The 22,986-nt window shown below is 40.5% G+C and overlaps 1 protein-coding gene across 4 annotated transcripts; it reads right to left on the bottom strand.

Annotated features, from left to right (window-relative positions):
- Nucleotides 1-332: 332 nt before the first annotated feature.
- On the bottom strand, nt 333-22,159 carry pacsin2 (protein kinase C and casein kinase substrate in neurons 2). 4 transcript variants are annotated; one of them, XM_086201942.1, is made up of 12 exons: nt 22,025-22,159; nt 12,646-12,730; nt 12,298-12,454; nt 11,882-12,117; nt 9,914-10,069; nt 9,609-9,784; nt 9,196-9,316; nt 8,101-8,148; nt 6,331-6,461; nt 3,507-3,653; nt 2,325-2,506; nt 333-2,097 (listed from the first exon to the last, which is right to left on the bottom strand). In XM_086201942.1, the coding sequence occupies exons 2-12, from the start codon at nt 12,700-12,702 to the stop codon at nt 1,985-1,987; spliced, it is 1,524 nt and encodes a 507-aa protein (XP_086058068.1). In that variant the 5' UTR covers nt 12,703-12,730; nt 22,025-22,159; the 3' UTR covers nt 333-1,984. The 4 variants fall into 4 exon arrangements, with proteins under 4 accessions (XP_086058068.1, XP_086058070.1, XP_086058069.1 ...); XM_086201944.1 differs by lacking the exon at nt 3,507-3,653 and having other exon boundaries at nt 335-2,097; XM_086201943.1 differs by lacking the exon at nt 8,101-8,148 and having other exon boundaries at nt 335-2,097.
- Nucleotides 22,160-22,986: the final 827 nt, after the last annotated feature.

Here is a 22,986-nt window from a genome sequence, read left to right as displayed (position 1 = left end):
ACCATACAAACCTTGTAAAAAAATATTAAAATAAGTATTAGGCTGGCAATCAATCTTTCAAAAAATGATATGCATATTTTCATTTTTTTCAGATTAATTGGATACATTGATTTTAGCTGTGACAAGCATTTTAAAAAAATACTTTTTGTAGATAATCAAAATCTTTCTGGCAGACTACTCGCAGCCAAGATTTGCAGAAAATAAACTTTTAAAGGATCATATCACAAAAAACATTTTAAGCTCCTATTAGACTATGTAAATATCTCGACATTTTGTGAAACATAAAAAAAAAATTGTAAGTCTTTTAAAACAAAAGAAAGAAAAAAAAACATTATTCCAATAAATCCATTTATTATGTTGTGTGACAACATTTACAAACTTTATGGTGTGCAAGTACAGCCATTGCTGTGTCTGACAGCGTGCCCTGAAAACATGGTGAAACTTATCAACTCTTCTTCCTTGCCAACTGCAGTTAAAGATCAGAATTACATTTTTCAAGGATTTAATTGATAAACTATGCAATTAATTCATATTGGAGCCTGCACAAATAAAAAAGCAATTCATTTCTGCAAAAGGGCAAGCTGAAATTATTTGATAATCAAACGTGTATAACAATAATGGAATACGGTATATTATTCATGACATAGCTTTAAGGAAAAAAACATTTTCAAGATTTATTTACATCGTATTTGTTGATTAAGCATGAACCCCTGCAAAGGGAAAATAATCATGTTTACAAATGACAAAATAAAGGGTTCGAGGGATATTTGCCATAAAACATTCAATTTTTGTACAAACTGATTCTCAGTCACAGCATTTTAACAAGAAAGCACTTGTGGCATCATAAATTAACAATCAATTTCCAACTATATCTGATCTCAACCTTTGATTTTTTCCATATTTTTCATCCTATGTACATGCACGTATACAATACCATACCGTGGTTTTATTGCTCAACTTGTAATATGTCGTCTAATAAACATTTCTCCCATTACTTGATATTTGAAACCAAGTGAGATAACTAAAAACAAGGAACTTCAAGTGAGAAAACCTTCTGGGAGAGAGAGAGAGAGAAAAAAAACTAAAACGTTCAGTGTTGCATGAGAAGAACATTACAATCTACATTCAACAGGAAGTCGAAAGGTTTGTCTGCAAGGCTTGAGGACAGTGGTCTCAAAACTCCAATGTTAGCATCGGTGAAAAAAATAAGTGAGAAATACAATCAGTGAGTTATACATTCAAATGCAGTGCCTAGAGGAAACTACCTGCTGTGAACTGTATGAAGGCTACATCAGAATAAGGCTCTACTGGTCTTCATCGTTCCCTGTGAAATAACCACAACAGTCAGAAACTGAATGGAGAAACAAAAACCCTGAAAGGAATGACTGAACCATGTAAGCACTAGTTTAAATCAAGTTATATCTGCCTCAACGTGTTTGAATTTGACAGGAGTTCAAAGCTAAAACAGATAATTATTCTTCTAACAAGGGTAATGAATCCATAGAGGTTTGCATATTAAGGCTGCATGTAAAGAGACAATTTGTCAGACTGTCATCCCAGTGTTTCTTTAAACTATATATAAATTCACACGCACATTTTCATGAGTCTTATTTCATATATACTAGCTATTCTTGTAACAGCACAGTAACAGCTATTTTTTTGAGTGACTGTAAGACAACTGTGGTCTGAGTGACATAAGATTTCTTACACTGACAGAATATTTTCCCTGTCATCTTCCCGGTGGCTGATCAGCTGGAAACTAATTTCCACTCTTGCACTTAGCTTCTGCGAGGTGTAGCAAGCAGCAGTATTTCACCTGGTCCTTTTATAGTCTGCAACCTCTCTTACAGGTCCACCTCCCGCTCAGTCCAGTCTTCACCAACAGCGGGAGAAGGGTTGGCAGTAAAGCAGAGCCTCCTTGTCTCCAGCCGCGCCGTCGCTCTCATCACTTCCTTCTCCTTGTTTACTCACTGGTCATTATTAGTTACTGGATGTCTTCCACGTAGTTCGCGGGATAAAGGCCTATTTGTCCATCCTTGAGCCGACCTTTGCACCAGCCCTGATCATCCTCCTCACCGATTTTGGTGAATTCATCACCTGCAGACGCAAGAAAACAGACTGATATCTGGATTCCACCACTCCCATTACAATAAATAAATCTGGCTACAGAGGGTGACAGCAGTGTAAAGACATTTAGACAGCAAAAATGTTGAGGTTTGGGTAATTGCTTTAATCGAATCTAACTGATGCCATTCCTGTTGTGAGTAGATGAGGAATTTGTTGTTTTTGGTTTTGAAATCTGTCATTATCTTCCCTTTGCGTACCTGCTGTGAAGCTTAGCTCATCCTGCTCCTGGCCTTCGTAGTCATAAAGAGCTCTGACAGGCACAGATACGACGGGAGACGCTGGCTCATCCTCAAATGGATTCCCATTACCGTTGGCTGAGAAAGGGTTAACAGCTGTGTCTTCATCTGACCAGTCTGCAGTCTTCTCTGTACTGTTGGCACTGGACAGACACATACAACAGCAGCTTAGAGAATTATCGAGTGTATCACAGCACCTTGTGTACCAGCGGAGAAGGTCCAGCATGCCGGGCAGAAGGAAGGAGGAAGAAAAGTTTAAAAACAAAAAGCAAGAGAAATAATACAACACAAAAAGCCAAATGCATCCATAAATCCACAGACAGCTTGTGTGATTCATCCTGAAAACATTCTCATGGCAGCTCACTTGAGATGAGTGGAAATCATGCTAACGTGACATCAATGCAACGAGGTTCAGACAAATGTTTTGATGTCACTTGAAGATGAAGGACTTTGAGAGTGCACTCACTGCTGGAGGAAAGCAATGCAACAAAACAACAGGACAAAAAGGCACATGAACGATGAAGCGACGACAAGCAAAGCAAATCATTGTTGTCAAGGCATGATTGGAGTTTAACCAACAGGGGGAGCCACCTAAACACCAAAGAGAACATGGCTCAGACAGACAACAGTAAATGCACATGGAAACACCTATAATGGATTTACAGCCAGATCTTTTCAGTGTTCGAAAATACATTTTTTTTATACTCTTTATTCAACCATTTGGTTAATAATGAAGATTTTCTTTGGAACTGATGTTGATTTATGCCAACATTAAGAGGAGTCTGAAATTTGTATCAAAAATTTCAAGTTTTGGGGTTTTGACATTGATGTACTTTCATGAGGTGCAATAGCTTGGGAGACGTTACAAACCCACACCAATATTCAGATTTGACTGTAAGACAGACTTGCGCCCCCTCAGTGTCCTTCTGCGAATCATGGTCCTGTTAGGAGTGAAAGACAGACACACACATTTCTTTTGTGTGGCATGCCGTTCAGTGACCATGCAGAGTGACACGACCTGTTGCCTGAGAAAGAAGGAAGATGCGAGGAAGCACAACTAGCAAAGACACAAGCGGCGATCCAGAAAAAAAAAAAAACAGAAGAGGCGGGGAAGGCTGCAGGTGTTATCTTCTCTTCACCAACATTTTCACTTCCTCTTTATTCACACTGATGTGGTTGACTGTGGTCTGCTGCTCCACTGTCATCTCCTCCTCCTCCTCCTCCTCCTCCTCCTCATCATCTTCGTCAAACGGGTTTGAGCCCACAGGTGCTGCGCTAGGCACAGTCAGGCTGATGATGTGGGACACAGTAAGAGATGGTGATGACACACGAAAATAAAGACACACCTGTGACATAGAGAGCTGAGAGTGATGAAGCCACACACACCAGATGATGAGAGACATAGATGCTGAAATGTGTTTCAGGGTTACAAAATCTTTGGCCCATAACCATCTTGTAACCCCTCCCCACACAGCTATTATCCAATCACAGCCCAGCAGGCCTTTCAAGATCTGATTTATACTCTAATACAACAATCATGGATCTTTATTTCCATGTCTTTGAAACAGATTATTCATGTGTGAGGATGCTGAAATCAGGCCTCAGACATGCAGCTGTTGCCTCCATCTTTTAGCACAGTATGTAGCAGCTGTGATGCTAATATTAAAGATGCTTTTGCAGGTCCTTGTTTTACTATGAATCGACAGGAGTTGTGCCAGTTTCCCACCTACTGTCAAGTTAACTTTTGCTTCATTTCATGCCCACTATTGCAGATCAAACAACAGCAACTGTTGTTACGTAGCTGCCAACATCAAAAGTCACGCACCACAAAAGTGAGGCTCAATTAGCACTGATGGAACGTAAAGTTTGGTAGGTGCAGCCACAGTTGCTAAGTGGGGCGAAGCTTAACAAACAGCAAATGACATTACAAATACACAGTATTTAATGCTGTGTTTGCATGTAACTGTGAGCATGAGTGAGTAAACCAATGTGTTTTGAACAGTAAACAAACAAAAACTTGGATGACAAAGGTTCCACTGGATTACGTTGGATTACATTGGTGGGGAACACAAATTCTTAAATCTATGTCTAACAATTTAGAAGTCATGTGAAGGGAGATCCCTGCACACAGATGTGTGCGAGCCCTTCATCTGTGCGGCAGGACACACGGGGTTTCCGCCTCCTGCTCATACAATTATTGGACCATGAACAGCAGTAGAGTTCAGTTTGCTATCGAGGGTATAAAGGGAGTACCGTCCACGCCTTTGTTTGCATAGTCACGCCATGCTCTCAGAGCAGATCCTGTGGAGTTATTACACCAAACACTGCTCTAGAGGGAGTCTGGTAAAATGCTACTTTGGATGGTTTCAGTCAACAAACAAAGCCGATAACAACCATGAATGTAGTTGTGTGCATTTCTATATGAGCACATGACTACTTGTCTGAATTATCTTGCAAAACTGTCTATTTTAGGATCAGATTCAAAGAAGGCCATCAAATTGCTTATGAGGTAGACTGGGCTTTTCCTTTTCCTGTCAGAGTTAAAGATCAGAATAAAAATGGATGGTATGGTGAAGGAGGTCAGAGGTAATGCAGTCTAGGAACATTTTTTTGTGGTTACTGAACTGAAAAGCCTAACTGATAACATACAATAAGTCAACCTTCACTGTGAAGTCAAATTTTGAGCCTGAACTGTATCCAACTTATACTTACATACTCATAAACAGTCAGAACTAAAGCTATACAAAATGTCTGGAAGACAATGTGTTGTAAACAAATGCGTTGTGTCGTAAATGCTGGTTGGGGAGGAGAGGCAGCGCTTTTAAATTCAGAGGTCAAATGCTTTCCATGCCTGACATTCCCTGAGTTAACTCCTCTCCAAACTCCTCGAGAGCTCTGCTCAAGTCTGAACATACATCTTCCTACTCGTGTCAGTGGTTGTTTACACTTCAGATTCAGGGAAACTCATTAACAAACTGCAGAGGAATGTAAAGAGTCAAGAGTCTTTCAAACACAAAGAGCCATTTAAATACATAATAAATACATCACAATAACGACGACACACGCAGGAAAAAGTCAACCCCGTAGGCCTGGTGTTTATTTTACCCTGATGTCAGGATCCTGGGGAGCTTTCATCTTAATCATCTGTTTGCTGTTGTTTCCATGAACTAAAAATATGTCCTAAGCGGTGTCACCGCAAATAAATTTCCCTGTAGGAACGAAGAAGTTCTTATCTCATCTCAAATTATGTGGACTATATTGCTTTATTAAAAACTGTCAATCAAGCTTTAAGTACGTATTAACATTGACAGAGCGATTTAATTCCATTATCTGTCAAGAGAGGTTTGTTGTAAATCATGCAGCCAAGGTCAATGTTGGAAGTTGTCCAGGGTTTTTATTTTTTTTATTTTTATTGGGCTTTTGGACGTTGATGTGTGGGAAATCCATTACAGCCAATATTAAGCTATAAAAACAAGAGTGAGGTTTAATTGTGTCTGAATGAAAGGCAGGCGTTTCATTTAATCCTTTGAACTCTCTGGTACCTATATTCAGACAATGAATGTCTCATTGTGTGAAAGCAACATTTCCACATTTGTTTTCTGGCACTCTCTCAACTATGTACCAGCAGACTCCAGTCTCACGGGGAATACTGCTTTCCAAATGGTCTGCAACATAATGTTTACTGTTGTCACGGAAACAGCTGCACCACCAGGTTTAATACCCGGAGCTTCCTTTACGCAACATTTTACTGCATTCCTGTAGAGGTAGATACTGTGTAAGGTGTACCAGATTATCTCTGACGTGTGGAATTTGGATTAAGGATACAGGGAGTGTCTGAGTCTGAGTGTGTGTGCGTGTATGTGTGTGCACGTGTGTATTGAGAACAGATGCTCCATTTAACGTGTGTGTGTGTGTGTGTGTTTGTTGGAGAGAGAAAAAGTGAGTCAGCGAGTGAGGAAACATCTACCTGCTGCTGGTCTTGGCAGGCTGAACAGGCTGATCTGACCCAGTTTGACTGATGCCAGTGAGTGTGACGCCCTCTGATGGCTTCTTCTTTTCCCGTCTGCTCAGGGTCCGGTTCAGGTCTATAGACCAGTCCTACGACACACATACACACACATTTGCCTGAAATATTGTTCCTATGACTGAAGGAAACATCTTGCTGGAGTGGTTGAGTTTGGTTCCAAACCAAAACATGCCGTCACGGCTGGTAGTGAAAAAACAAGAACATACACTTGAACATAGTACAAAGTCTGTAAGATATTTTTCTGACTGTGACACCGACACGTCTCGACTTCAAAATGTTACATGCATGAGAGTTTAAAGGTGCTACTTCTAACACTTGATAAAAACAGGGAGAAGCATCTAAAGTTAAGGTCTGCATCCATATAAGTAAGGAAATGCTGTACTAGATTGTTGATTTTTACAAAATCTTTAACATCCCTTGGTGGATGTCGTGAACTGGGAGATTTCATTGTTTCACTGGTGAGAAGAGAGAGGTGGATGAATAACGGAGAGAGGATGAGAATGCTACATCCAGCGGAGACGCCTGGTTTGATGTCTAGTTATCAGTGTTAGAGACAGCACCTCTAAGTTCAGTTTAGACCAAACACCAAGCAGTTGTTTTTTTCCACAGGGAACAATTACATAAAAAGTCAAAAGTAAAAAGGTGCAAATTTGCGATGGCCAGTTGCATGAATTTTCAATTTTGTGTCATTTGTGTATTCACGAGTTGAAAAACTTTCCATTGTCATGGTTATTAAATTGAATTGAAACAGCGGAAAGAAAAATACACAAAAGCAAACCCGTGGTAACTTTATTTTCATGAAAATAAAACAATGTGAAAAATTGCTTTGTGTCTGGTCTGAGCACAACATGTAGCAAGAAAAACCAGCTAGAGTCTCCATCACCTGTTGAAAGAAACGCAGCAGCAGAGAATCTCCCCTCCACCAGAGGCTAACCCGCGAGAGTGGAGCAGGGAACAGATGGTCTTATCAAATGACAGCAATGATGAAACCCATGACTTCTGTACACAGAGATGGCTAAACATTCAGTTAAAATGCCCTTTATTCCGACTTTCACCCTGGGACAATGGTTATTGCTACGATTAATTCAATGCCTTGTTGAACAACTATGGCCAATTTTAGTATCTGTCACCACACGGCTGGAGTCTCAAACTAATTATAGCAATAATTCTGACAGTAGTTGGAGGGTAATAAAAGCTTTCCAGAGTGCTTGTCTGACCTCTCTCATTTGTCAGGCCTCTCAAATATCTACAGAAGTTTTCCTGGCCGAGTTATTGACAACGGAGACATTGTCTGGCCTTATGGTTGCATCCTGCAGGGTTCAAACAGACTGGGACTGAGTGAGGCCCAGAAAGGTCAGGGTTCAAAAGTTAGAAAGTCAGACTTGAGTAATTCTAGGAATTCTGATGTCCAGGAAATTTATGTTAACATATACTGTAGCTATGGGTGAAAGGAAGAGTCACGTCTGTGTGAACATTCTCTGGCGAAGAGAGAGTCAAGGACAGTCCGGTGATGTCTGGAAGAGCCACGTGTTTGCATACGTTTTTGTTTTTTTTAATTAAAATTGGGGGCCACATCTATGCAAGATAAAAAGCACCTCAAGCACACACACAAAGGAATGCAGTACAGAGTGAGCGTGTTAGTGGGAAAAGGATCCCCCCCCTCCCTCCCATGGCTGCTGTGACAGAACAGCCCTCCCATGCAGGACTCACTACAATGGACCTTCTCTTAAAGGATCGAGGATGGGACCAGTCCAAATTCTGTCAAACACGGGGAAAGGGAAGCAGGTGTAGAACAGCGTTAACACTCTCAAAAAGCTTCAAAATAGCGTTAGTGAGTGAAAAGAGCAATGACTTCTATCAGCGTGAGATTAAAACAGTTTTTATAACCTGCTACTTTTACAAAACAAAAGATAAAAATGTGCTGTGTTTAGGGTGTTATTTTTTCTTTACCTCCGCCAAGGAGCTCAAAATTACTCAACAACTACCAGGATAATTTTAACAAATCTTCGTGGAAGGGTGTGACATTGGTCAATGCCAATTTAAGCTCCATTTAACATAAAAATGCTATTTTTTCTGGCCCTTTCACAAGTCTTGTGTTCTACAGATCTTCCCTCTAACTCAAACAAGTTCCTTGTTGATATATAGACTTTAAATTTAGTGACTTGTTGTTTTGTTGTGTGTCTCTGGTAACAGAAAAGGTTTGAAACTTCCAAAAACCAAGCCGCAGCAGCAGCCTAGTGATGAAGTGCAGCTCCGGCTTGCCCTCCATTGTTTCTATTTCACCCTTAGTTTGGAAGATGACATTAACTTCATCCATCACTGCCGTTCTGACTGCTGAGGATACGTTTCCTTCCATCCCGTCTGCCAAACAGCACACACCAGTGACGAAAATAAAACTAGGATTTAACTCCTGCTTGGGCATCAGGACAAAGCTGCCCATGCCCATTTCTTCTCAGATATTTTTAAACGTTATTTGAAGGTCAATTTCCTCCCGTCTGGTGGTTCTCACAGCAGCAGAGGTCCTTAAGAGGAGTTTCAAGACAAGTAAGGAGGGCAAATCATTCATAATAACCTCTAAATAATATATACAGACTAGTACTTTATGCCTTTAAGACAGCATCAACAAAAACCTTCCCTTAGGAGTCTGTAATTAAAAAAAGAGGCATCCATGACTGCATCAGCTGATGGGACGTGAGAACATTTTGGGAGCCTCTTGAGAGATGGCTGTCCTCCATGTTTCCATATCAAAATCAGCCTTCCACCATTCTTTTTTTTTTTTTTATAAGAACAAATCAAGTCTCATACCTCAAACTGGGGCCAGTTCATCGGCATGCCAGGGCCATGATTGGATCGGAACCATTTTAAGTCCTCTTCAGCATCAGTAGCAGAAACTGTGTCTTCCAGCGTGTGGTAAATTGTCTGGAATCTACAGAGAGTGAAGAGATTATCGGAGCCATTCCTGAAATCTCACATCTACCTCAGACTCATTGTTTCGGTCTGCTTTCATTTCTGGAAAGCCATCAATCAAACTCTGATTGTGTAGCGCTCTGGTCTAACAAATACAATGTGACATGAAGTGCTGTAATATGTTATAAATCAGACAAAACAGGAAGTGAGGATATGCTATAAAAACAATGACAGTCGAAGAGCGATGTATTTGAGTGAGAAAAACATGGCAGTAAAAATGACTAACACTTTATATGTGGAGAATATCTGACCTGTGATTGGTTGAAAGATCCAGGTGCTGTTTCACCTCTAACAACAGCTCTCTGAAAAAGCGAATGCGTTTGTCTTCAAACTGCTGCCACTGCTCGAACACCTGCTCCATGTTCTCCATATACTGAGGGGTCAACTTGTCGAGCTCTTCCAGGGATTTCTCGTAGCGTTCCTTAGTCTGGATGACAAGTAGGAATGGAACCACAAATTACAGTATTAACTAAAATCTAAAAGTGTATGACTGGAAATAAATGGTGGCCTGTTTTAACACGAGTTTTCAAGGATGGAATACATTTTTGCATCCTACCTTCTGCGCCTCCTGCTGGCACTTTTCCACCTTCTCTTGCAGCTTCTTCTGGGCTTCAGGATTGTTGTTGCTCTCCAGCTTGCTGTTGGTCTCCCTGCTGGCTGCCAGCTTCTCCTCTTTGCATGCAGAGTGATAGGACTTCTTCATGGTTTCCACCTGCAGATTCAACCAGGCGTAGGGCAAGAACCTCAAATTTTTAACTGGGAGGGACTGACTATCTTTTGTGATTCTCTAGACTAATGATGGTTATGATCAGTATTTCCTCATGTTGCTTGCATGGCTAATGTGAGAATACAGTGCTTACATGTTAGAATGTGTGAGAAACTCACTTTACTCTATCTTTTTAATGCAAGTGTTAATGCTCAGAATCACGAGGACGAATCAGAATCAGAATCTCTTTTTATTCATTAAATATATGATTTAAGTTCGCTTAGATATGGGGGAAAAAACAAGAGCGGTGGCAGTTTTTGAGCTCTTATGTTTTCAAACATCCTTATGGATAAATATTTTTGGACAACTGGACAGTCAACAGAAATGCAGAGGTTGGATTTTATCCTTAAAATAGGCTAAAGAGATATGCAAAAAAAAAAAAGGAAAAAAAAGGGGAAAAAAAGCCAAAAACATTACAAACATTAAAAACACATTTAAATTTGGGGGGGGCCAAGTTTGACCTCTGCGGAAAGTTGCGGTCGACGTCTCTGCCAATTCTATTTTTGGAATCAGGATCTAAAAAGTTTGGGAACCCCTGAAATAGTTGACACTCATCTACGGTAAGGTAACACAGACACGTGAGGATGAGCTGAGGAGTTTAATCACTAATGCACTTAACCATTCCTCAGTCACTTTGTTGATATCTGAAGTCCGAGAGATAAGAAATGAGTAGGTGAACTCATCCACCATGGCTCTATTTGAAGAGTGTCTTGGTCAGTGCCAAATGTTACTTGGGTGGAGGCCAGAGCAGCCACGCAGCAATCATGCGCTAAATCAGAGGACACTTATCAAGGACATCGGCCGTCATCCTTGCTAACAGAAAATAACAGCCAGTCCAGTATTCTTCTACATCCACGAGGGCTCAGCTCATACATATGTCTTTATTGACATACTGTCCCCATCAGCATGACAACCATCAATTTTCTAGCTCAGTTAATAAGCCTAATTTCCTCCCTGTCCTCTGCTTGTCCCTGTCTGTCAAGTCCATCAATAAATCACTATGGTAACAAATCTGGATTGTTCTGTTCTAAAAGGCAAAGCCAGGAAGTCACCACCCACCCCCTGGTGACACCACAAAAAGGATACGAGGGCAAGGAGCATGGAGTGGCTTTTAACAGACACATACATGCATGTTCGCAGAAAAAGAAAGGAATCTCTGCTAAGTAAACAAACAAGTGCGGAGTTCATTGACCTAATTTTGAACTACAAGTGCTGCCAGTATCCCTCCGAACTCCCGATGTCCTTCCTGTCAGCTGACAGTCAAAGAACTGCAGCGCTGTTTGGCAAAAGCTTTTCCCGGGATATGATAGTGCTTCTGCTCTCTTGTTTAGTAAGCAAGGTAGTCATGGAGTGGAAAGACAACAATGGTGACTCCAAAAATACCTAATCACGTGTACTGAGGGGTAAAATTTAAAATTAATGGCGGTAATCAGTGAGTTGAAAATTCACCAGCCTGCAGTTAGATGTTTGTAATCTGAAGCAGGGTTGACGGAAATGACCTTCAGGTTCAATGACTATTATTACCTCCGGCAGTAAGGTTGTTTTCGCCGCCACTGTAGTTTGTCTGACTTTCAGCATTATGTACAGCACACACATTTTTACGAAACTTAGTGGAAAGCCACTTCATGTTAAGGGCACATCCATTAATTTTTTCCATTTTTCAGGACTTTGTGTGTATTTTTTGTTTTCATATCTACAGAAATATTTGGATTTATGAAAGAAATTCAGACTTATGTGCAAGATCCTGACTGGTCTGACCTCTTTGAGCTTCTTTGCCCAGGGTTTCTGAGCCTTGCGGAATCCGTCATCAGCCTCTTTAGTCTCTTTGAAGCCGCCGATCATCTGTTTATGGAAGGAGTCTCTCTGCCAGTTCTTCAGCTTCTCATAGTCTTCTCCCATCAGTGCTGCTTTCACCTCCATGTGGAGCTCGCTCACCTTCTCCGCCTCCGTACAAAGAGCAGACCACGCCCGCTCCAATGTACCGTACTGGGGGCCTGAGTTTAACACCAGTCAGCATTTATGAAAGCCATGCTTAAAGGATATTTGTTGAACTCATACTAAATATTCTAAATGTTATACTTTCGGTAGTATTATACTAGAGGTTCTGGAAGCTAAATCTCCTACACAGAGGTTGTTCTAAAGCTTATGTTTTAGTGTTTTTGCTCGATGCCAACCTTTCTCTATGAGTTGCCTCCAGCGCTTGCCCCATTCTGTCAGCTGCTGTGCGTAGGACTTTTCAATGCGCGCCCGCTCATGAAGACAGTTCATGAGATCATTACACAGCCGGTTGCCATCGTCCACCCGTTTCACTGTCCGTTTGTAGTTACCGACCTGAGAACCAACAGCAAAGACACAGACAGACAAGACCAATGGGAGGAGGACAAGAAAGACAGAAGGCTCAGTGAGTAATACCACATATGTGTCTTTATTCAATAATTTCCGCAATTACTTGGTGCCAATGAGACAGAATTTGTTCGGCTGGGTTTGAGTGCATGTAGTGGACGGGAATTCCTGCAGCTCACCTCCCAGAAGCTATCGCTGGAGACATCAATCATGGAGTCGTCGTAGGAGCCCGACATTGCTGCTGCCTTTAAGTTTCACTTGGGCCTAGAAAAACAATGAAAGACCAATTAATCAATGATTTCACTTGCCAATTAATCCATGGAGAATCAGCTGTAATTATGAAAACAAATACTGTTTTTTTGATCGAGTAAACTTATCTACGTTTCACACTTAACATTCCCCTTCAATGGAGTGTCATTTCTGACAGGGCATGGAAACTTCTGTAAAAATCACTTCAGGAGAGACTGTTTCTGTTATTTTTGACATTGCATTGTGAGTGAATAATTTATTTGAAAAGTGGAAAAATGCTACTAACAAAGGTTTAAGTCCCAGCTGAGGAGCAGACTTCCTCTAATTTCTCAATTCCTCTATGGTACCATCTTGGCAACTATTTAGAGATAAAGATTAAGAAAGTGGAAAACTGAAATACTTGACGCAAACAGAGATGAAGGGAAGGTTCTTGAGACATGAGTTATTAAACCAAAAGCAGACAGTGACATCACCATGCCGTTACAACAACATTCCCCCCAAGAGCACTGCTTGTGGATCACACACACAGATAAGGAGGTGAAAACAAGAAACTGTTTAGAGAAGGGAGTGGGAGGAGGAGTGAATGTGTGTGATCTGGTTTGATAATCAAGGCAGCAGGTGGGTGTTTTTGTGTATTTCTACACCCTTGCAATTTTCAATACAAGCTGAAACCACAGTGGTTTCTTGCAACACGCTGAGCCTCGGAGGACTCTGTGTGACTTTTATAGAGCGAAAAGACCAAACTGTCAAGACAGCGGGTAGCTTCCGTTTCCCTCAGACTGCCACCACAGACAGTCCTCTGTTGATGCTCCCCCCTCGTCTCTCCTCATGTCCATCAATATAAACTCAACAGCCCCCCAAACAGTCTCTCTTTATTCATGTCCAAACTCGATCCTCTTCCTCCCCTGCACATTCTCTCAATCCTCCTCTCCACCAGCATCTTCTTCCCCTACGGACTGACCGTCCCTTTTCAGATCTTGCAAACATCTACAGGCAGATTGTATTTACTTAAACTCAAATTTGCTTAACATGAGCACTTACGAGCTGGACTAGATTTGAGAGAATCTGGTGAACTCACGTCTAAGTAGAAGAATTTATCCCACACTTCAGGAAGATCAATAATAAGAATTCTATTATTATTTCCCAAAACTAATAAATTGATGCCCTTTGTTCTTCAGAGCAGGGCTGAGCCATATTGTATAATTAATGATATTTGATGGTTCTAGGCCTGATTTTGTATATTTGCAGTATTTAAACATTTGTGCACTCTTACAGAATATAATTATTTTTAGAAATATTCCATGTGTTTATCCTGGGGTCAGACTATGAATCTTGTGTTTGTATCTTGCACTGGAATTTTGAATTTTAAAAGCAGTTCTTATTTTCAAGCCAACTTAACAGGGACAGTTTAACATCTGATGATGGTCAGGATTTAGGTCTAATTACTGACATCAACATTTGTGTTGGCTCGGCTTTCAAGAACATTGTTGTCACCAAATGGATAGGCACCATATTCATGTAACCATTTATAACTAAAAAAAAACAAAACAAAACCAAAAAAAAACAAAACAAAACAATGCAGTCTCTACATCAGCTTTCAGTATTAAAAACAATGTTTTTTTGTGGTCCTTTTTAAAAATATTTCTTACACATCAGCCCTGTTTGTTAATTGTTTGAATAAGCATATTTTGACTATGGTTGGGGGCAGCATGGCTCGGCAGTAGAGTGGCCATCTAGGAATCAAAGGGTCGCTGGTTCAATCCTCACTTCCCCCGGTGACCATGTCGAAGCATCCTTGAGCAAGATACCGAACCCCTAAGTGCCCTTTATAAACATACAAGCTCCCAAGTTAAATGTGTCATCTCTGATTTTTTTTAATAAAATCATTTCAAAAAGTCAAGTTAGACTAATTTCAGTGTTCATATTGAGGAATTTCTGTTCTGCTGGACTTGATCACACAAAACGCATTTTACTGCCCGGAGTGAACAGAGCCTCTTTGACAGGAGTGAGACAGTGAGACGAGGAGTGTGTGAATGTGTGTGTTGGTCAATGGTCAGTGGCCCAAGTCCTCCAGGGCCAGGATTGGACAGAGGGCAGTATTGTGGTCAGGACAGGACGGGGAGGAAAATGAACAATCATTCCTTTAACTGAGTTGTAGTTTACAATCAGGTCAAACAGGCAAATACACACACAACTGAGCTCCAGACATACAAACAGATGTTCTCCGTTAACATCACCACAGAAAACCTCGGTTTCATTTTACTTAACGCAGCCATAAAAACACCACTTCCTTGTGCGTAGAGCATGTATGTCTGGCTGACAATGAGGCATCAGATATCACAAAATTTTCGATTCAAGTTATTTTTGGATGACAAATGATTCAAAAGACAAGATGTGTAAATGACAGTCAGCGTAGAAATGGTTCACTGAGGTCAAAACTCTACCATGGGACATTAGTTTTCTTTTCATTAAAGCATTATTAGTCAATTTAATCGATACTACACTATTTTTTCTAGAAAACTATGGCTATTAGACTCAATTATAGGCAGGTGAAATGATATGTTAATATATGTATTTGTTGGTCAACATAAAATTTATCAGAAACATGTTCATTTTCCAAGCAAAACTGTAAGAGATAATCACTGATATAACGTATCATTTTACAAGTTTATTGCTGATTATCGAATACTCTCGATACAACAGTCCAATTAGGATGATTCATCAGACCAAATAAGACATTTATCCACCCTTAGTTCTGATACAAATAGAAGGTTTACATGATTCTTCTTAAGAAAAAGTAACTCTGCAAATTCGTGCAAAAGCTGGACACGCCACACAAGAGTCAGAAAACTTGGAGCAGCGGTGCATTGAAAAGTCTATGAAAGAAATAAATTCCCCGCTGCAAACATGAAAGATTACTTCTTTGTCCTAAAAATACTCAGGGATCCGCCCCAAACTCTTCTTTATGTTGTACTTCCAGTTCCAACTTTAAATCTAATTTCAAGCAAGAGTTGCAAGAGCAAGTGAAAAACACAGCACTTTGATGCTGCAGCACATCATGAACAATTTGATCAACAAAAAATAGAGCCCAACCTTAAAGACAACATAGGACTGAACTTTTTAAAAACTGCTCCATGTGAAAAAGGGTTTGTAAAACACTGTGGGATCCTCACTCTTTATAAGGAGATGAAGCTTTCATGTTTTAGAGTTGAGGTTGCCTCTATCTACCGGTGAGCTAATTTTTCAAACTGTTGTGTTCCAAGAATAACAAGACATATTTTGAGACAACATGGTTATCAAGCTTAACTTTGAATTCAAGAACTTTAACCTCACATACCTTTGTTAATGCACTGTAACTGGTAAAAAAGCCAGTTTGTTTTTTTTTCACATTAAGCATTATCGCTGTGGTGCGGCATCATTCAATTAGGTGTGTATGTAGGAGAAACCAATGCAAGCTGTATTTCTCTGCACACGCACTATCCAGACTTGTCCACTTGTCCCTTTAGCCTTTCCACACCAGCTGTCCATATTTCTCTCTCACCAACCACTGCTGGACACATGGATGGAGCTACAAATATCAGTTCTAAACATGGCCACCGGCCTGCTACGACGAACATTTTGCTGACAACATGACCACCGGGAATAAAATAAACCTGCGTTGACTTTAATCACGTACACCGCACCAAGGAAGGACTGAGATCGACAGAATCAAATAGTACATGCCAACTTTTCAGACAGTATGCTTACTATTCCTCATTTTTAGAGGCAGATATGCAAGCATTATGGAGTGTAACCCCAGTCATAACAGTAATTCATTATGAAAATATAAATGATTTCTTGGCCCACGTAAAATATAAAAGCATACCGAGTTCCAACTGGGACAAATCGATATAGTTTCATCATCAAACTGTTCCTCTAGCAAAATGAAAACAAACAAAAAAAAATGTAAATCCAAACATGCAAACAGATGAAATAGAAAAATGACCTTGCATATCCAGGAAGCCACCAAACTGTATTTGGGAATTCCTTCATCACAAAAGCCGTTCTCCGGGTCTGATGTAATCAACAGTGAATAGGAACAAACGTCTGTAGGACATGGGGGCTTGACCCAGAAGTCCAAACAATGCTGTTGACCAAGCGGAGGTCTGAAGTCCACTCAATTGGTACAGGGGGAAAAAAAAATCAACACACAGCGGTGCTATGAACAAGCGAACAAACACAGAAAATGAGTCGAATTTGGTGAAAATCTTTAGGTTTTTGTCATCTTAACATGAAGTGACAAAGAGAAACAACAAATGCATGATTTCACCAAGGCTGCAGAGGCACTTTATTTAATGTTCCCTAAATTTGGCTGAAAAGGGGTCCTTAGATTACGGGCTTAGTGATTATGTAATCAAACACAACAATGATATCCACAAGAGACTGCTGAGGCTAAATGTACTAAGCATGATGGAATTTAGTTGCTGACAACAGCCTCGAGATAGAGGTGAAAAAAATGCATTCCATCCTCACTGCTATCATGCTTAAACTGAACCTTGGCACGTTTAACAAATTCCCACACTGTCACTACTCTTTCTCCGCAAAACAAAAAATAGGTATTACATTATTGCTAAGATCAAATTTGCAGTTCAATGAGGTTTACCAAATATCAGTTGGTGCGTGAGTGATGATTCACAGAGCAGCTGAGAATGAGATGCTGAGAAGGGGGGTAGAAAAAAGACAGGAGATTCAAAGGTTTGTTATTGAAAGCAGATGCTGTAACTTGTTCTGTCATTCTCAATCAAAACTATCCCTTTAAAATAAGCAGATGCTGCCAGACGTCAGAAGACCTGAGTCATGTCAAACAACAGACGCGTGACAGTAACAACAGGCAGAAAACTAAAGAGCAATAAAGCAACCGGAGGCAGAGATACAGCACATAATGTTGGATTGGGTTGATGACCTTCTATTTTCAGTACACTGTCCATCATCAAAACAACCACCACATATTAATGATGTATTAACCTGTTAAATCCTTGCCTAAGACAATTCAGGACACATTAGTGTTTACAATATGAGAGCAATGTGGTCCAATGTGTCCAAGACCACCTCAGCAAGTGGATTGAGATGCCGACTGGATCTCATTGCACAAACTTTGTGTTCGTCGGCACTGTCCACGAGTGATCCCACTGCCCAAGACGCATTATAAAATTACACGTAAACAGCATCAAAAGGTACATATGTGAAGAATCAGTTAATCCTGACTAAATTCATTTGACTAAAATCTTAATAACAATCTGATTCACTTATCAAAATTCAAGTGAATATACAAAATTAACTCTTGCAGAATTTATGATCTAACCTCAGGATAAACAAACAACTGTAAAAAATTAAATGTGCATTCATGTTTGTGTTTCTTTTTGGCAAGTTGCCACAGAGAAACTGTCATGAAGAGAGCTGAGGAGGTTGAAAACAATAAGAATACTCAGTAGAGAGATGAGCACATCCACAGCTGACAGGCGCATGCATGCCTGCCCTTAAGCTGTGTGTGAGTGTGTGTTTATCTTTGTGTCTAAAAAAGGTAGAATCTGAATACCAACATGCAAACCCGAGTGGTCACAGGCTGCACACTCCATACATCTCACACCCATTGTGTTTGAGGAATATTTGGTAACTTGAGCAGGTCACTTCAGAGACTCTTATCAACAGAGCAGAGCAAGGACATCAGAGTCATGCAATCTCAACAGTTCATTCTGTCTCAGTCCGGTAGGCCCCACTAATCAGTAACTGGTGCAGAGGGGAAATGTGTGCATAGTGAGGCTGTCCTGAGGGTTGTAGCGGCCCATTTCACGCCGTGTTAAATACTGAGACCTTCCAGCATTGTCCGACTGATTGTCAGTGCAAATGAGAACCCACACAGCCAAGGTTTGGTAAAATCAATCTTTCAGAGGTGCAAGAATGAGTTGTTACTTATCTTGGTGAAAAGATGTTTGTTTGCTTTTTTTAAGGTTCAGCGAAGGAATTATTGTTTAAAGGTTGGACATGATAACTTGGGCTTTAAGAAACCATGACATTTTTCAACCCCAAAAGTGTATTATTTACTCACAAACAGGTGCCTAGTGCACACTTTTCATCTCTGCATCACTTCTTTGCACTTCCAGAACGCAGTCAGAGTCATGTACATCCAGCTCAATGCTAAAAGCGGCAAATTATCACCAACTATAAACAGCAGCAAATTGTCCAAAACTACAGATTAAAAGAACCTCAGTGACATCATCAGGTATCATCCTTGTCTTCCTAATCCAGCTGTATATTCAGGAACCCACAAACACTTTTATCTGAACCAAAAACAAACAATAACCCTTTGGGTTCAGCACTACCGTGAGTGAGCAATGAAACACTGCCACTGGTAAACGTCCTCTGAAAACATAAAATCAACACAAGAACTGATGACACTAAAACTGCCAGTTGTAGCCCTCACTTCAGCAAAAATCCTTAGTTACAGGGTTTTCACAATGAGATTACATAAGAGGGAAGCTAACGTTGGCCCTCTACATTGCCAGTGTTTTTATCACATGAATATTACTTATCTGATTGAGGGTGATTTTTTCCTCCCCCCTCCATTTGAAGGTAGCTCAGTTGCCATTTCCTTCTTTTGTTGCATAAAAATGCAATATCTCACACACAGCCGGGGAACACAGCTGAGCTCAGCTATCCCTTCAATATTGCACTTTCACAGCAGGACATTGCTAAATCCCAACTGAGATTTGAGTGGAAAAAAAAAAAACACTCATTCCTTTGCTTCTTTCTCTGTCAAACACACACATAAAAGTGAAGGTCACACATTTCCATGACGAGCTGAAGTCACGACCTTGATTTTCTCTCTCTATCAGTCAATCACCTCTGCCCCCCTTCTTCATGTGAGCTCGACAGCTGCTCAGGACTGCTGATCACACAAACATGGTCCTATAAATGTGGAACCTCTTGATTCGGACTCCCTCCTACCTAGCCAGTCTCTACCGGATCTTCATACTGCATAAGCCATACTGCAAAGAAACACCCGCTCAGCTATGGCCTCAACAGAACTATGAAGTCCGCCTGCTCAAAAACCCCTCGCTACATGGTCAGGGGACAACAATGGCATTTGTTCCACACTTTCAGGCATTTTCCACTGGACATGCCAGAAGCATGGGTCAGAGACATAATGGGGGGAAATTCAGTATTACATGACAGGGAAGGGGAGATCCTGACGTCATGGACAGGAGAGTTGTGCACTTTTTCCTGAGGAAGCCCCAACTTCACCCGTCATGAAAGCTGTTGTAGATGTTACAGGTTAATTTGTGTAAAAAGCAGCAGAGAGCCTGAAATATGTGAGGTTTTTTTAGAGATGCTTTGATATATCCAGGTCTATCCAGAGGGCTGTGGCTACAATCGAGGATGGAAATGACAAATATTTTCATTATCAATTAAGCTACTCCTTATTTCCATGATTTGGATGATAATTTGTCCAGACAATAAAATTTGAGACAGAGAAAAAGAACATGGTTCATTATAATTTCATAAGGGTTCAAAATGATGTGCTTACATCTTGTGTTTTGGCTGATCGACAATCTGAAGGCATGTAGTTTAATTTATCATGGCTTTAATGATAGACAAGGTGAATATTGTCACAGCTGAGACTGTACTACTCATAAATATTTGGCCTTTCTTACTTCAGTTAATCTGTTTTCTATTTTGGAAGAATAAAGCCAGTAAATATTTACACTTGAGAAGTGAGAGCCAGTGAATATTTGGTAATTTGCCAAACCCATCCATCCATCCATCCATTTTTGACTGTTTATCCTGTTAAGAGTCGCAGGGAGGCTGGAGCCTCTCACCTTCGGGCGAGAGGTGGGGTTCACCCTGGACGGGTCACCAGTTCATCACAGGGCCAACACACAGAGACAGACAACCATTCACACTCATAGCCAGTTTAGTTTAGAGTATCCAATTAGCTTAGTCCTCTCTTGATGTCTTTAGACTGTGGGAGGAAGCTGGAGCACCTAGAGAGAACCCACCAAGGCACAGGGAGAGCATGCAATTTGCCCAACTATTTTCTGTCAATTGAATGTCATTTCAGCTCAACTGCAATGCCATTTAGTCAAGTTGCAAACAATCAAACTTTCTGAGGTGTGGAGAAATCCATCTTTGGGTTTCTGCTTCGAGGAAATGTTCATACAAACACAACCTGACAAGCTACATGATGGCATCCTGCTTGATGATGGCTCATATCTGTTTTACTATTTCTAATTGTGTCCTGTTGAAGAACAGTACACCAATTAAGAGCTTTAAAAAAAAGAAAAGGAGAACAGCGCCTTCAGACGAAATTGGAATACCCATTCTATGTTTAGCAGGGAATCAGTTCACATGGCCCACACAAAAAAAGGGAACCGCAGCTTTCACTACTGCTTCACCTAGGCAACGCTGATCCAAAAAGAGACAAACTTATTGAGAGATCCTTGTTGTGTATGAATAATACAACTGCATGGCTGCAATGACTGATAACTTCCAATGATTCATAAAAATATCATGAGAGCTCGTCATCCTCACACACATGGATCATCTCTCAGGGCGGACAAGGAGCCCTTAATTTAAGTGAAGCTCGAGCCAAAGCAGTCGTTTACGGTTCCTGTGAAGTGTACAGTGCAGATGACAGGACTGGACTTGGCAGCCAGCTGGCACTGCAGCAAAGTGGAACTGGACGAGGACCACAACAACCCCGCGACGACACAGATAACCAGCAGCAGCAGCAGCAACTCCCATTTTCAGTTGGTAGAAGATGACATATGTGTAATATTGTAAGCACAGCATCCAGACTAATGTGCCACAGACCAGGGAGGGGGTGGGGTGGTGGGGGGTATCTCTACTGTTTTAACCTGCCCCGCCCTGCATCACTCCGGGCAATGAAAACTGGATGAAACGTCTTGAAGCATCTACTTGGGTTAATCTTGTATATTGGAAAAAAAAAAAATTCCTTCAACACGGTGACATTTTGAAAACTGTTATTTAACTCAACTGAGTTCCTGTTTCGACTCTTGAAGTCTCTGAAATATCCACCTTAGTTGAATTCCGCCAGAGGTGAACTGCTAAACTTAAATTTTTATATCTTATCATTTCTATCATAGTACCTTTTATTCATGCCAATACATTTAAAAAACCACCACGGACCGAAACTCCTTCCATAAACTTAACTTTATCGTTAGCTTCTAGCTCTAATGTTAGCAAACTAGCCACAGCCCACACCGTGAAAAAAGTTCAAATGTACAATTGAACGTTTCAGTGTTGCCTTACCTGAAAAATGTTTGTTCGTCTTGTGGTTTTCCGCTTAAATGAAAAGTAAATTCAATTGGTGGTGCCAGTTTAAAAATCTTTTCCCAGTTTTTCTGCTCAGCAGCGGCACCACCGACCGACTGACTGACACAACCAGTTGCCCCAAAGTATTATGAAACACATCCGGTTGGATTTTCAAAATAAGACACGTTGCATGGAGAACGTTGTCAAATACGGTAGGGTTTTTTTTCGTTTATGTAAAAATTGGTGGCAGCAGTGGAAAATAAGTAAGTGACGTTACATGACTGCAGTACAGTGAAGGAGTACCATTAAAAATACTTGCACTATATTTGTATATTTCAATTTTCTCTTTTACCTTATATTTCCACCACACTCAGCTTTTTGGTAGTTTCAAAAAGCTTCTCAAAACCTTATGGTCTTACTTTTAATTCATTAACCTTTTATCTTATATTTTTTTGATATAATTCTCTGGTTAATATACCTCAAAACCTGTTTTAACTTTTCAGTTGTTCTAACTATGAATTTGATTTGATTTTGAATGTCTTATTTGTCTCTTAATGTCTTTATAGTTGTCCTTACAAATCTTCTCTTGTAAAGGAAACTGAGGTGCATTCTATGTCTATCTTATTAGTGCTATAAAAGTGACAGCACTGAATTGATAGCATTAATAAACTATAGCAGTAGTTACTTTACAATTACTAAGTACTTAACTTGTGATCATTTTACTGAGTACATGTTCTTCTTCAAGTATTAGCTTTTGTGTATGTGCAAGCCATATGGGCCCCTATGACGAGGTGGCTATAAACATTTATTTTGAAATCACTACATTTCCGATAGTCTTGTGTTTGCACATTACGGAGAGGTGCGCCTGCATGACGTCACATCCTTGAAAAGTTCCTCTGGCTACCCTAATCTTGGGACTTTAAAGCTTCCAACCTAAGCTGCGGGAACCTTCTGAAGTC

This window comes from Aulostomus chinensis, chromosome 4 (assembly GCF_037954235.1).
Source record: "Aulostomus chinensis isolate RoL2024-O1b breed Wild chromosome 4, RoL_Achi_v1.0, whole genome shotgun sequence".
Taxonomy (NCBI): Eukaryota; Metazoa; Chordata; class Actinopteri; order Syngnathiformes; family Aulostomidae; genus Aulostomus; species Aulostomus chinensis.
This window is presented reverse-complemented; position numbering and strand designations above follow the sequence as displayed.

What these genes read in the sequence shown, in the direction of transcription:
- pacsin2 (XM_086201942.1), bottom strand. Translation starts at nt 12,702, where the DNA reads ATGTCGGGCTCCTACGACGACTCCATGATTGATGTCTCCAGCGATAGC. An exon ending in GCCAGCAGGAGGCGCAGAAG is followed by an intron (nt 9,785 to 9,913) that starts GTAGGATGCAAA and finishes CTTGTCATCCAG; the next exon opens with ACTAAGGAACGCTACGAGAA. An exon ending in GATCTTTCAACCAATCACAG is followed by an intron (nt 9,317 to 9,608) that starts GTCAGATATTCT and finishes CACTCTCTGTAG; the next exon opens with ATTCCAGACAATTTACCACA.